The sequence below is a fragment of the Lepidochelys kempii genome, chromosome 1 (genome assembly GCF_965140285.1).
Source record: "Lepidochelys kempii isolate rLepKem1 chromosome 1, rLepKem1.hap1, whole genome shotgun sequence".
Taxonomy (NCBI): Eukaryota; Metazoa; Chordata; order Testudines; family Cheloniidae; genus Lepidochelys; species Lepidochelys kempii.
The window spans coordinates 56,014,570-56,029,523 of NC_136380.1; the positions used below are offsets into that span (position 1 = coordinate 56,014,570).

The following is a 14,954-nucleotide window of genomic DNA, read 5'->3' on the forward strand; positions in this document are numbered from 1 at the left end:
CTCACTCAGGGGTGTGAAAAACACACCCCTGAGCACTGCAAAGTGCCAGTGCAGACAGTGCACCAGCGCTGGGAGCCATGCTCTTGGGGGTGGTTTTTTTTAGAACGCCGGGAGAGCTCTCTCCCAGCGCTATGCCATGACTACACAAGCCACAGGCGAGTGAAGACATGCCCTGAGTCTCTCTCACTCATTCACGTTAAGGCAGGATCCCATCCCCACACCTTTAATGTCTCTCCTCCTCCCCTCCCATGGTGATCTGCTGCCAGCTGCTCCCAGCAGAGGCAGCCAGGTTGCCACGGAAGGGGCATGTGTTTCTCACAGATTTCTTGGTTCCTCCATTTTTCTGCAGGGGAGCCAAGAAATCTGCAGAAGGTATGAATTCTGTGCCCGCTGCAGGGTGCAGAATTCCCCCAGGAGTATACATTTCTGTAAGTATGCAGTTATTCAGAGGAAAGATTTTCTTGGACTGTAACTGAACAACTGAGTTTAGCTGCATGTTTACATTTTTAATAAGTAAGTTGTATATGATCAATTGTGTGCAAAGAGAGGCAATTAAAAGGAGATAACACTTCTTTCTTTTCCCAGATTTTATTTTCTCATAACTGAGTAATGGCATTTCAAAAGGGAAAATTCCCGCACTCCCCTTAAATTGATTTTCTCTGGACAGCTAGTAACATTTCATTCTGAGGCTTCAATTCCAGGAATACAAGTATGGAGTAAATATACATGCTTAGTGCAACCATTCCATTTGTTATTGCTTTTTGCAGGGTACAGCTGTACCATTAGCAAAAGGACTGTTCCCATAGAGGATTCTTTTCTATACAAAGAAAAAGACATTTTATGCTACTATTTTGTCCTAGAGATTAATAGAGTCCACTTCAAAGAAGAAACACTTGAACTGTGCATATTGCATTTTACCTCTTAGCTTTACTGTCTGCTGTAGCTTTCTGAAACATGCTACTTGCACTCTCCATACTTTCTGGCTGGTCATTGGTCTGCTCCTTGGTCTTCCGTGTTTTTAGTATCTGGAACTTCTTCTTTGAACTTAATTCTACTTTCATTTCACTAATAATGTTCAACAAATTCTTCTTTGCATTTCCTGGTGTTGTCTTCTCCTGATTCTCTGAAGCCTTCTCAGCACTACTATCTGTAGAAGTGGCAGATTCATCTTCCTTGTTGTAGAACCCAGTGCTGGTGCTAAAGCACTTTTGTGTTTTACTAGACAAGATAGGAAGGGAAAAGGTATAATTTACACAGAACCGCTTTGTTAGTCATAACTGACTGGGCCTAATTTTGCACAAACTGAACTGGGTAACTTAAATGTACAATTTTACTCTGAAGGCAGGTCTTTATGGTTTCTGCGATATAATGTAAACAGCTTTCTTTTCTCCATGAATGAACTGAATCGAAAGGCAACAAGTAACTCTGCACTAAACAGTATGCTGAGATGTTAGACAACCACAACAGGTTGATAACTATGACAAATTGTGGGCTTCATTTTGTGCTGAGGTATACACCAGGACCTTGTAACAGTCTTGTGACCTTGTGCCTTTGTTTAGGCTACTGGAAAACCAGATAACTTCAGAACCTTACCAGAAAATCAGCCACTAAGGTCTGCTAGGTAAACACATTAAAACTCTAGGAAAACAAAAGTACCACAATTGCCACACATATCCATCAGAATATTTTGCACACTCACTCAACATTTTCAGTCTCAGCATTTTGACATATTAAGCAAAGTAAGTCTTCTTGTCAGCAAGTTAAGGAAGTATGGGCTGGATGAATGCACTATAAGGTGGGTAGAAAGCTGGCTAGATTGTCGGGCTCAACGGGTAGTGATCAATGGCTCCATGTCTAGTTGGCAGCCGGTATCAAGTGGAGTGCCCCAAGGGTCGGTCCTGGGGCCGGTTTTGTTCAATATCTTCATAAATGATCTGGAGGATGGTGTGGATTGCACTCTCAGCAAATTTGCGGATGATACTAAACTGGGAGGAGTGGTAGATACGCTGGAGGGGAGGGATAGGATACAGAAGGACCTGGACAAATTGGAGGATTGGGCCAAAAGAAATCTGATGAGGTTCAATAAGGATAAGTGCAGGGTCCTGCACTTAGGACGGAAGAACCCAATGCACAGCTACAGACTAGGGACCGAATGGCTAGGCAGCAGTTCTGCGGAAAAGGACCTAGGGGTGACAGTGGACGAGAAGCTGGATATGAGTCAGCAGTGTGCCCTTGTTGCCAAGAAGGCCAATGGCATTTTGGGATGTACAAGTAGGGGCATAGCGAGCAGATCGAGGTACGTGATCGTTCCCCTCTATTCGACATTGGTGAGGCCTCATCTGGAGTACTGTGTCCAGTTTTGGGCCCCACACTACAAGAAGGATGTGGGTAAATTGGAGAGAGTCCAGCGAAGGGCAACAAAAATGATTAGGGGTCTGGAACACATGACTTATGAGGAGAGGCTGAGGGAGCTGGGATTGTTTAGCCTGCAGAAGAGAAGAATGAGGGGGGATTTGATAGCTGCTTTCAACTACCTGAAAGGGGGTTCCAAAGAGGATGGCTCTAGACTGTTCTCAATGGTAGCAGATGACAGAACGAGGAGTAATGGTCTCAAGTTGCAGTGGGGGAGGTTTAGATTGGATATTAGGAAAAACTTTTTCACTAAGAGGGTGGTGAAACACTGGAATGCGTTACCTAGGGAGGTGGTAGAATCTCCTTCCTTAGAGGTTTTTAAGGTCAGGCTTGACAAAGCCCTGGCTGGGATGATTTAACTGGGAATTGGTCCTGCTTCGAGCAGGGGGTTGGACTAGATGACCTTCTGGGGTCCCTTCCAACCCTGATATTCTATGATTCATGGACTGCTTAAAAGCACCTATATATGTTCCAAACATTAGTATACTATAGAGAAAATTAAACAGGCATAAACCAACACCTTCAGTGAAAAAAGCATGTTGTGAACAAAAAAAACTAAGTAACACTTCACAACCCTGTTAATTAGGCTGTGGAAAGCCTTCTGACTTACACCAAGCAGACTTTGCTATTATCCACTACAATTCAGTGTCTCCATAATTTTTCCCCAAAAAAGCATCTTTTCCTATCAGCTCATTTTGCATTACTTATTGGAAGTAATTATTTTCTCCCTGCATGAAGCATTAGGAGCAATTTAGAAATCAACATGGGAAAGCTGTAGTCACTTACAATAACTACTATGTTATATACTTTGCATTATCAGTTCTTCAAAATACCCTCCAAATGTTCAAAAACTGTTCAAAAAGAGGATATCCTTGTATTATTAGGCTACCTTGCTTACGTATTTCATTCAAGACAGAAAACAGGTAGTTCTGAAGTAAAAAAAACAATACAATACAATTCTTATTGGAAGTGGTTAAATGTCTCCAGTGCCCTGTAAAATATACTAGTTTCCAAACCATGCTAATTTTTATCCAACGCTTTGAGCATACATCTGTACCAACAGACAGCATTGCTTTACTGCTCACACACACATATTTTAAGTGCTGGTGAGACCACAAATATATATAGCAGTTTGGCATCACAAGATAGAAGGAGAGACATGATAGTTTTTTACTTTTGTATACGATAACCTACATAACAACTGACACCAACAGTGGACGGATGCTAAAAATGTGCAGCCCCATTCTCTAGCAGCACTACCAGCTCATTGAGAAGTCTACTGCCTTGGATGAGAAGACCTGTCACAAATGACTCTGAGGGGTGGGAAAGAAAATGACATGAAGTAAGCCAGCTGCCCTTGAAAACACTTCATGACATCTCTAGTATCATAAGCCCAGTAGAGCTGGTACTTAAGCAGCATTTTAAACCCTAAACTGCTTTCAAAGCAATAGGGGCTAAATCAGAGAGAACATAAGGAGTGTCCACTCCGGGACTGATATGGGTATAAATATTGGGGTATAAATTCACAGCATACCAATTACCTGTATAACTTCTGGTTTAGAATAAGCCTTTAGTCTCTCTGTATCTCAGTTCCACATCTGTAAAAATGGGGATACTAGTACTTTCCCCATCGTTGTGAGGACAAACACCTTAAAGATTTTGGTGTTATAGTTAAGAAGCAACACTCCACATGAGTTCCCATTGTGATGCTGCGGCAAAAAGAGCCAATGGTGTTCCTCAGATGTAGAAATAGGGAAGTAGTGAGTAGAAGAAGGGAGATGATTTTACCTCTGTATATGGTGCACTGTTGCTTGGAATTCTGTGGACAGTTCTGGTGTCCACAGTTTAAAAACAATGTGAAAAAAGAGAGGGTGAAGAAAAGAGCCACAAAAGTGATTCATGGGACTTCCAGTGACATACAGAGAGCTCAGTCTGTTCAGCTTATAAAAAAGAAGATTGTGAAGTGACTTGATTACAGTGGATAATTCAGAGGGAGAAAATGGTGGGTTCAAAAGAGCTCTTTAATCTAGTGAAGAAAAGCATTAAAAAAAAACAAATGGCAGGAAACTGAAGTCAGACAAACTCAAAATAGAAATAAAACAAATTTTTTTGAAAGTGGGTGATGAGCAACCACTGGAATAAACTAACAAGGGAAGAGTCTCTTTGTGTCTCCAAACTAAGACTGGATGCCTTTCTGGGAGAGATCCTTTAGCCACACACAATTATGCTTCAGCCACACACAAGCTATTGAGCTCAATACCGAGGTAACAATGACATTTAAGTGCTTATGGTATATAGGCAAACAGGCTAGATGATCTAATGGTCCCTTCTGGACTTAAACTACGTTCACTTGAAATCCAGGTCAGAAAACGAGTTGAAAGTAGTCTCAGAAAATACACCTGCCCGGTTAAAACACACACACACACACACAGGAGTACTTGTGGCACCTTAGAGACCAACCTGCCCGGTTCTTGCTTTATAAAAAAGCCACACAAAGACCCGCCAACTCTCACAATCCGGCTCTGCCCACTGAGTCCCACTGAAGTCAGTGGAGTGGGCCTGGGCTGTCAGCCAGCGGCGGATGGGACCGCACCGAGAAAACTGCAAACGGCTCCCCGGAGCGCTGGGAGGCAGAACACCACAATTCTCCGGCGGCCGCTTGTTAAAAGCCGCGGGCGCCCAGGCGGGGCGTGACCCTGCACCAATGCCCGCCGGCAGAGGCGAGTCCCCGCCAATTCAGTCACACACCCCCCGAAAGCCGCAGCTCGGGCCCTCGGGGTTCGGGCGCGGCCGGCCCGGCCCGGCCCGCGTTTCAGGCGGGTCCGTCTCACTGCGAGAGCGGCCTTGGGGCCGCTGCTGACAAACCTCGGCACCCGGAGCGGCCTCGCCGACCCGCGCTCAGGGACCCGCCCCACGCAGGGAGCTCACCTGCCCGGCCCCTGCTCCTGCTCCTGGGCGCCCCGGGGGAGGGCGAGGAGGAGGCGGCAGCGACAGAGGCCGCGCGTGCGGCTCCCGACGGCAGAGACGCGGCTCCACATCTCGGCGGCCCAGAGAGCGGCGTGCCCTCGCCCCTAAGCGCTCCCCCTCCGGGCGTGGGTCCGTCTCCTCAACTTTCCGCCTGGAAACAGCAGCCAAGGAAACTGGTTCCGGGATCGATTCCCCTAGGGGAGGCCTGGCCTCATGCTGTGCAAGCGGGAGCTAGCTGGTGCCTTCATGCCTAGCGCGGGAAGAGTGAGAGGGACACGTCTACAGGGGTGTGTTTTCAAATAACAAGAGTTTTGTGTTGTTGGCCAGAAGCTTCCCCAGTGTGGGGAGAGGGTGGATGGTCCAGTGGCCAGAGGATTGGGCGTGAGGAGAACTGGATTCAATTCCTGGCGCTACCACGGGTTTCCTGAGTGACCTTGGGCAAGTCACTTTGTTCATAGACAGTTGGCAAACTGACAACAAGGACACAAGTGCCAGCAACGCGCAGATGACACACGGTTCTACCCGGCAGTGCCAACCTCAAGAGAGAAAAAATCATGTGGGTTTTTTTTGGGGGGGGTGGGGTGGGGGCGTGTGTTAAAGATTAACATTTGTCTGGGGTTTGTCTTTTGATTTTTGAACTCTTCCTGCCTACAGCCCACCCCCACTGTGTGTGTGAGAGAGAGAATGAAGTAGGGTGACCAGACAGCAATTGTGAAAAATCAGGACAGGGAGTGGAGGACAATAGGAGTCTATATAAGAAAAAGATATTTTCTCTTTAATATACCACTACTCCTAATTACAGCTCCTTTTAGTACTCTGAATGCCTTTGTTCCCTTCATTGTGTTTACATTTTTAAATGGCTGTTGATAATTATTATGCCCTCCATTTTAGGCTTCATTTCAAATTATCTACATTGGGTTCTTTTAATCTTTATTCTTAATTTAGTCCTCCAGCCCTGTAATCAATATTGGTATTCGAGACAACAGACCAAGAAAAGTATTTCTCTTGAGCCCTACACTGTCAATTTTTATCAAAACCAGCTGAATATTATGGTTGCTTGTTCTCCAGGATTCTTCAAAATCAGGATCCTCTCTAAATAGGGCATTTGCATGGCTGCCTGCACCCTGCTGGGATGCAGCAAATACAGACAGGTGCCTGCTGCTCAGATATAAGCATTTTATTAAGATGATGTTTTTTAAAAAAAAAGGGAACGGTACAGAATTTAAGTGTAGATGTTTCTGGGTATCAGAGAATAACGTACAGATTATCAAGGGGTGCGAAGTTCGGTTTAAGATCAGATGGCGTAAGGAATACATAAACTGCAATATCCCAGATTGGGGGTAAAAGATTAACAGGTTAAAGTACAGACATTGAGATATGAGGGTATGTTGTTCATATAATGGCTATGTTCAGGTGTGGAGTATAATGAGTGGATACGATGATGATGACGGATTGACCCTCATTTGGTGAGATTTAATGTTCAGTGAGTTTATGGTTCCAGTTTATATGGTCCAACGGACAGTCGGTCCCTTTCTTGTAGTTGATGCACGGTGTCGCTCCGGCTCACGCCTCCAGGTACTGTCGGTGGCCGGTGTACTACCTTATATAGCACCACTTTTGGTGCCACTAGCTGTGGGAAGTAGGAACAGGCTCCAGGGCTTCCACTTCACCATGTCCTTCTCTCTCTCTCTTCCCTTTTCTCTTCTCTCTTTCTTTCCCTGTCTTTCACACACAGGCATATACCATGAAATCAGGGCCATCCCTAGCCATTTTGGTGCCTTACGCAGCCCCCACACACCCTGCAAGGGGGGGCCCAGGCCTCCGTGGGGGGGCAGGAACAGGCTTGGGGGGCAGGGGGGAATCACCCCCCAGCACGAGCCGGTGGAGCGGAGCAGGTTGGAGCTGAGTCGCTCCACTTCCTGTCGCCCAGTGAGTGCAGGGCAGGCCTGACCCCGCACTCATGGGGCAGCGGGAAGTGGAGCAACCCGGCCCCAGCCCACTCTGCTCTGCTCCCTGGGCTCCCTGCCTTGCTCCCTGGGCTGCCCCGCTGCCGGAGCCTCAGGGTAGCAGTGGCAGGGCTCCGGCGGTGATTTAAAGGACCTGGAGCTCCGCTGTGGTAGTGGCGGACGGAACCTGGGGCCCTTTAAATCACCCCTGAGCCCTGGGGCTCCCAGTTGCCTCTGCAGCTGGTAGCTCTGGGGGTGATTTAAAGGCCCCGGCCATGCATCTTCCGGTCAAGGCCATGCCTCTTCCAGTCGAGGCCATGCCCCCTGCTCAGGACTCTGGAGTACCAATAAGTCTTTTAAGTTACTTTTCATCCCTGCACGTAGGTGGGGAAGCGTCAACATAGAAAAAAGAAAAATCATGCCTTACCAATCTATTAGAATTCTTCAAGGGGGACAAAAAGCATGTGGACAAGGGTGATCCAGTTTACAAAGTGAATTTGGATTTTCAGAAAGACTAGGACTGTAAGGGGGAGATACGATAGAAATCTATAAAATCATGAATGGCGTGGAAAAAGTCAATAGGGAAGTGTTATTTACTCCTTTACATAACAATAGAACCTCGGGTTACCTGATGAAATTAATAGGCAGCAGGTTTAAAACAAATATAAAGAAGTACTTCTTCAGCCAATGCATAGTCAACCTCTGGAACTCATTGCCAAGGAATGTTTTGAAGGCCATAACTGGGTTAAAAAAAAATTAAGTAAGTTCATGGAGGATAGGTCCATCAATGGCTATTAGCCAAGCTGGTCAGGGATGCAACCCCATGCCCTGGGCTGCCCCATGTCCCTAAACCTGTATCTGTCAGAAGCTGAGCCTGGACGAAAGGGAATGGATCATTCAGTAATTGCCTTGTTCTGTTCGTTCCCTCTGAAGTATCTGGCACTGGCCACTGTCAGAAGACAGGATATGGGGCTAGGTAGACTATTGGTCTGACCCGGTCTGGCCATTCTTATGTTTGTATACAAGTGTATGGACTGAGCAAAGCATTATGCACAATAGTGCAGCTGTTTCTCAAACTTCTCTGCATTGCATATTTTTCTGATCTTTGGTCTAAATCAAGTCTTAATCAAAAACTGTAAAAAAGTTATATTACATGTAAAGAAGCCTTTACTTTCTGAATTTTCATGTGGTTTCATCATGCCTGCTGGAATTATAGACATATGGATCCAATCCCATGATGTGCCAATTGGCTCCTGTAAGGTGTTTAAGGGCTCTCAATTTCCAAAGCTTTTAATGGAAGTTGAGGGTACTCAACACTCTGAAGGGTAAACTCCTTTTCTGGTTTGGCCATATGGCACATACCCCTGAAGAATGTTATTTTAAATATGTATTAATTAAACTAATGTGTCCAGTCAGATGTTTCTCATTATTTCTGTCATCCAATGGCGCCATTAAAATGAGTCAGTTTTAGAGATATTTCCTGTCAGAAGGAGAGGAGGACACACCAGGGCTGATTTGGTAATAGTTAAATGGACATTAGTAGCCAACAGTGCCAACTGACGTCTTTGTCAATTTGAATTTCCAAAACATCGTTTCTGTAGACATTCGTAAATATGGGGGCAAAGTGAAAAGCTATAAACATCTGGGATTATATGACTGTATACTTTAAAAACCAGCTGGTAGATACTGGCATGTACCCAATAGTTATATTTTTGGAGGAACAATGCAAAAAATAAAGAATATTAAAATAAAAAATAATTGTGAGACGCCTGAGAAAGATTGTCATTGTAGACCGTGCCCATTAAGGTACAGACTGATCTGAATTAAACCTAAACAAGTTTACTCTCATTCTCATCCCAATTTTAGACAGGTACTGGAAAAGCAGGACACAGCACCATCCCTGGTTTCATTTTACTGTAATTGAAATAGCAAGACGTTTTTTAGTTGGAGCATTGACTCTGTTATTTCCACAATAAAAAAAAAAAAGAGAAACAAAAATCTGAAAGGGATATAAGCCCTCATGCTTCAGGGCATAAACCAATCTAATAAAGAGAGTTAAAAGAAACTTCCACTATGGACAGATTATTCCATATATACCCACTTCAGATTTCTTGCACCTTCCTCCAGAGCACGTGGTACTCTTGGGACAGGATACTGGGTTAGATGGAGCACTGTCACTTTCTATGGGATGTAGAATTGCAGTAAAACCTATCTGCAGTCATGCACTATGGAAACACTGTAATTCTTTTGAAGCATAAATCTTACATCCGAGCTTAAATGTTATTTGGGTTGAGGTTCTGTGCTGCACCTCCTAGAGGGGCAACTCAGAAGGTGCAGGCCAGAATAGAGAGCAAAAAGGTAGCTTCTGGTTCATCATTGTGCCTTCAGGATGGGTGGCTCCCAAATATTAGAGTAGTCCATAGCTATTCTAATTTACACCAGTGGCCACACTGTCTCCCAGAGCAGCCCAGAATCCTAAGAGCATAAAGGTGGATTAATGCACCTTCTCTCCTCTTCCTAGACTGCATATGGAGTGTGTCACAGCGCAGAAATGCCACAGTGTCCTCTGCCACAGAGTCACCACTAACTCCTGCCTCTTGTGCCAGGTCTTGCAATGAGGCAGTATACTACATCTCTTGTGAGGGATTTCTCCCCCTACTCCCTACAGCACAATTCTGGCTACTGTTACTGTGGCAGAACACAGAATCTGTCCTTTGATCTTTTCTCAGAAACTGCATTTCTCATTTTCACTCACTTCATCCTTTGAGGTTTTGTTAACTCACTCTTTAAAATAGCATTCTAAATAGATACTTCACTGGCTCTGAGCAAACCATATATACTTATTTTAAAGGGTTCCTGAAAACCTATTCAGGTTATATATATATAAAGGATTTAAAGAAACCGGAAAGGATCCAGAGGCAGTGGTGCTGGAACAGTTTTTGGAATGGGGGTGCAGCCCTCTTACCCCTGTCTGCACCCCTAGAGCTGGGGCTGGGAGCAGGGCTGTGGCTCTGTGATGGAAGGACGCGGACTGGGGTAAGATGGTGGAGGCTGGGGTCACAGTTAGGGGCAGGTGCGGAACCCTGGGCATGGGGCTGTGTCCAGGACCCCAGACCCGGTGGCTGGGCAGGACCTGGTGGCCAGCAGCAAAACCACTGGGGCTGGTGGCCAAGTGGGACCCCAGGCTGGCAGCAGAGCCCTCGGATGCAGGGCTAGCAGCCAATCGGGACCCAGGGCCAGTAGCTGAGCGGGACCCAGGGCCAGCAGCAGAGTCCCTGGGCAGCAGAGGGGCAGGTGGCCGGGACTGTGGGTGGCAGGGGCGCAAGGCCAGCAGCCAGAATACCGGGTGTAAAACCTGGGGGTGCCGCAGAACCCCCTGCATACTGACTTCCAGTGCCTATGACCAAAGGGATGGAATGCAAGCCATATGAGCAATGGCTGAAGGAACTGGATATATTAGTTTGTTTGGAAAAGAGGAGATAAGGGGGGACACGTTAGTAGTCTTCAAATGAATGGTTGTCATTAGAAAGATGGAGAAAAAATGTTCACTTTTCTCGCAGAGGGCAGGACAAGATGCAATCATATCAGATTTAGATCAAATCTCAGGAAAACCTTCCTAACTGTAAGACCAGTAGGACAATGGAACAGACTGCCTAGGGAAGTTGTGGAATCTCCTTCACTGAAGGTTTCAAAAAGAGGCTGGATAGCCATCTGTCTTGGATGGTTTAGACACAATAAATCCTGCATTAGGGGGTTAGACTAGATGACCTGTGTGGTCTCTTCTAACCCTGTGGTTCTATGATTCTATTACCCTTTTAAGGGACAGGCTGGATGGAGTCTAAAGCCTGCAGCCTGAGGAAAATCAAGGAGGCCCGGCCCTACCAGGAGTCTGTGTTATACCAATAAAATAAAAATCAGCAGGATCTTATTAAAGGGGAAAAGGCAAAATGCCACATTTATTGTGAATACAGAAAGAATCATAGTAAGCAGTTAGTTATAGCTATAACATTCTATTCAATTTCATATTTATTCACACATTCATTCATACACACACATACACAGAGGTTCTGCTAGGCTGTTATCATAGTTACCAGCCTTAGAGTTGCTCATGCCAAGCCACTGGCCAGGTGGCCTGGACATGAGGAGGGAGCAGGGCCTTGTCAGATACTCATCTGATGCTTCTGGAAGTTGGTTAGCAGAATCAGACCCCAACGTTCTCAGCTTCTAGAGTCCATTTTTATAGGAATTTCTTCCTATGCCAATCTATGGGAATTGCTTCATCATGCTGTTGCTGAATCAATCAGCAGATGGCACATTCCTGACGGCTCCGTGTTGCCAGATGTTATCTTGTTCTTTGGTTCTCCCATCCTTGAAGCTGTTGGGTGGATTCCAGTCTGCCCTCCGGGGGTCCTCTGGTTGTTTCCATTTGATGCCTTCTTCTGCCGATGGACACTGGATTCTTAGACTGGCACCTCCCTGATCATTCAGTTATTATCCACACCAAGCATCCATCCACATACATCCTCTATCTCTATTTTAATCACAATTGTTAACAAAGCGAGATAAATACAACAAAAGGGCGGGGTGCTGTTTCTGTTGTTACAGAGTATTGCTCTGAGTCTCTCTTGTTGTGAGTAGTTGTTGTTACAAAGTATTGCTTTGAGAACAGACTCTGTCTTAGGATGTACTAACACAATTAGCAGCTTGCAAGTTTCACACTGAGAGGGAGAGAAACAGTAAAAATAAGAGACCAAGAGACCTCTTAATTAGTAAAAAGAAAAGGAGTACTTGTGGCACCTTAGAGACTAACCAATTTATTTGAGCATAAGCTTTTGTGAGCTACAGCTCACTTCATCGGATGCTGTAGCTCACAAAAGCTTATGCTCAAATAAATTGGTTAGTCTCTAAGGTGCCACAAGTACTCCTTTTCTTTTTGTGAATACAGACTAACACGGCTGTTACTCTCAAACCTCTTAATTAGTAATACCCTGGAATTTAAACTATGGAGAATCAAACTCATTTGTGATTTTAATACAGAACTTCTTTAACATGATCCAACATAACGTCTGGGCCATATAAACAGGAACAGAAAATGGAGCAGAGAGAGAGAGAGCTCCTTGTTGTAAGGATTCCTGAACTGAAGACTGATTAAAAGGAGATGGTATTTTTGTTAATGTGTGTCAGCTTCTCCTTGCCTCAGGACAGGTAAGTCTGAAATCTATTGTTGTTCCACTTGGGGAAATTAAGATGGGGTATAGCTCCAGTGTCCAAGAGGGGCATGCAGAGACTGTTCACCCATTCACAGGCTGACTACCCTGTTTTTCCTGGAAGACTCTGTGGACAACTAAAGACCTACCAGGTTTACATCATAGGTACCAAAGAAGTGAAAACTGACTGAGAGGGGAAGCATATTTTTATTCAAAATTGTTGGAAAAAAGCTGTCTTTGTTAATGATTTATCATTTTCGATTAAGGGCTAAGGCTTTCCCTCCACTTCTCTGGACCCTTCCAGGGAGACTTCCACTGAAGACAGAGTTGATATTTTTCAGGTTTAAAAAAAATACAGTCCCACTCCTTTTTAATTGTCTAAACCTTTCAGGCATTCATACATTATAAAAAAAACAAAAAAAGGGCATAAGCTCCATGGTTTTTAAAGTTTCCAGGTCACCTTTAATATGCATTTTTTTTTGCATCTCAGAGAGGAGAATGCAAATAATGTCATTAGCTGCACAGTGGCAGCACTGACGTTACAGTATTGCACTACACAAATACATTAACTAACAGCAAACAATTTACTATTCTGTTTCAAGGACAGTATATTTGATTTCTAAATCTTTTGTACATGGTCCAAGCATCTGCAGAGCACACCTTACGGGCTACACAGGGAATGTGACCTCTATGCATTAACATATAATGTATATCCTGCAGTAATCAAGGCATGGTGTTAACATTTGACACAAGACACACGGTGACTGCAGACAGCCTCTAGTTTAATTCTAAGTCACAAGCTTCATTAGCAGCAGAGGCTAGATAATTTTCAATCAACGAATTTTTCTAACAGCACCACCACCCTACAGCAACTCAGAGGGAAACAATCCAAAATAGTTTCTGACTGAATAATAACTCCTACTTTGGAACAATAATTAGCTCATTGGACCTACACTTTAACATTGTCTCAGCAAAATATTCTCAGTTTAAGGACTAAAAATCACTTCATAATTAACAAAGTGTTTAATGGAATTGTTTATATTCTGTTCTGTTTTTCATTAATAGTTTTGATATTTAGAGGAATACTCACATTATTTTAAAGGAATGTTAAGGTAACAATCAATCATCCATAACTATGTTATCAAAGGCATACAATAGATTAACAATGAAGGACAAATAAATGTCTACTTCTCTTTCTGGCATTTATGATGCTAATTTATTACACTTCACTCAACTTGGGCAACGAAATTAGCATTGGTCAGTTTTACTTTTTGGACAAGACTATGGCCTTAAGCCAGCACATGTGGAAGTGCGTGTGCATGCCTGAATGCAAGCACACACCTGGACAGCTTAGGAGGGCTGCAGGCACGTGGCATCTCCCAGGAGCATTAGCCTGTTTAGGTACAATGGCTCATGATGTATTTTGAAGTTCAAACCAGTGCAGCTGCTGCTCTTCCATCTTTCTGTGAGGTATAGGATACCAACGTGAGGTGTTCATTCTGAAGCCTAATGATGTCAGCATAGACATCAATCTTGTTAATTATTTCACTTTTAATTAAAAAGAAAGATAATCACATTATGAATTTTTGCACAGTCTACTGGGAGTGACATCTGAGTGTGATATCTCATAGTGATGTCAAGAGTTGGTGCAGGGTAGGTTATAGATCAGAGGTGGGCAAACTATGGCCTGTGGCCACATCCGGCCCACGGGACCGTCCTACCTGGCCCCTGAGCTCCCGACCAGGGGGGCTAGTCCTAGGCCCCTCCCCCCCAGCCTCAGTGCGCTGCGCTGTCAGCGCTCTGGCCCGCCGCTCATGGGGTACATGGCATTGGCCACTGTTGGAAGACAGGATACTGGGCTAGATGGACCTTTGGTCTGACCCAGTATGACCGTTCTTATGATTTTAAACTCCATCTTGCAACTGGATCTGCACAGGTGGCTCTCTGCACAGAGCCCCACTGACTTCAAAGGGTCTCCCTATAGGTATAATTGAAGGATCAGGCCATTAAAGTTCTGTTTTGATCCATTTGTAAGTACATATTGTAATTTATAATCAAAGGGTATGTAATTTTCTGACTAAATGCCTCCACGAAGTAAAACCACATTTCACTGATGGCAGGGGTCCCAGGCTGTGCCCCGCCACCCCCACCCCCCCACAGCACCAGCAGGGGGCCCAGGCCGCGCACCAACACATCTCCTCAGAGCACCCGCAGCACTCCCCGGCCGCCCTCTGCCCTAGACCTCCCAAGATTTTAGTCAGGGGCATAAAATATAAGTCAGGGACAGGTCACAGGCTGTGAATTTTTGTTTATTGCCCATAATTAGATTCCTTAGCAAGAAAGTGGACTCTGTGCAGAGTGCAGGGAACATTTTTCAGATTAGGTAAAACAGGTGCGGCTTCTTGCGATATGGCAGCAGGGA

At 44.8% G+C, this 14,954-nt stretch overlaps 1 protein-coding gene across 1 annotated transcript in view; it reads right to left on the reverse strand.

The window, feature by feature from the left end:
* Positions 1 to 5,534, reverse strand: part of MRPS31 (mitochondrial ribosomal protein S31) — a 37,991-nt gene extending 32,457 nt beyond the window's left edge. Inside the window, exons 1-2 of the mRNA XM_073342659.2 lie at positions 5,341 to 5,534; positions 919 to 1,218 (exon numbers count right to left, since the gene is read on the reverse strand). Of these exons, the coding sequence (XP_073198760.1) occupies positions 919 to 1,218; positions 5,341 to 5,450 (410 nt within the window). The 5' untranslated portion in view covers positions 5,451 to 5,534. The remainder of the gene's footprint in view (positions 1 to 918; positions 1,219 to 5,340) is intronic.
* Positions 5,535 to 14,954: the final 9,420 nt, after the last annotated feature.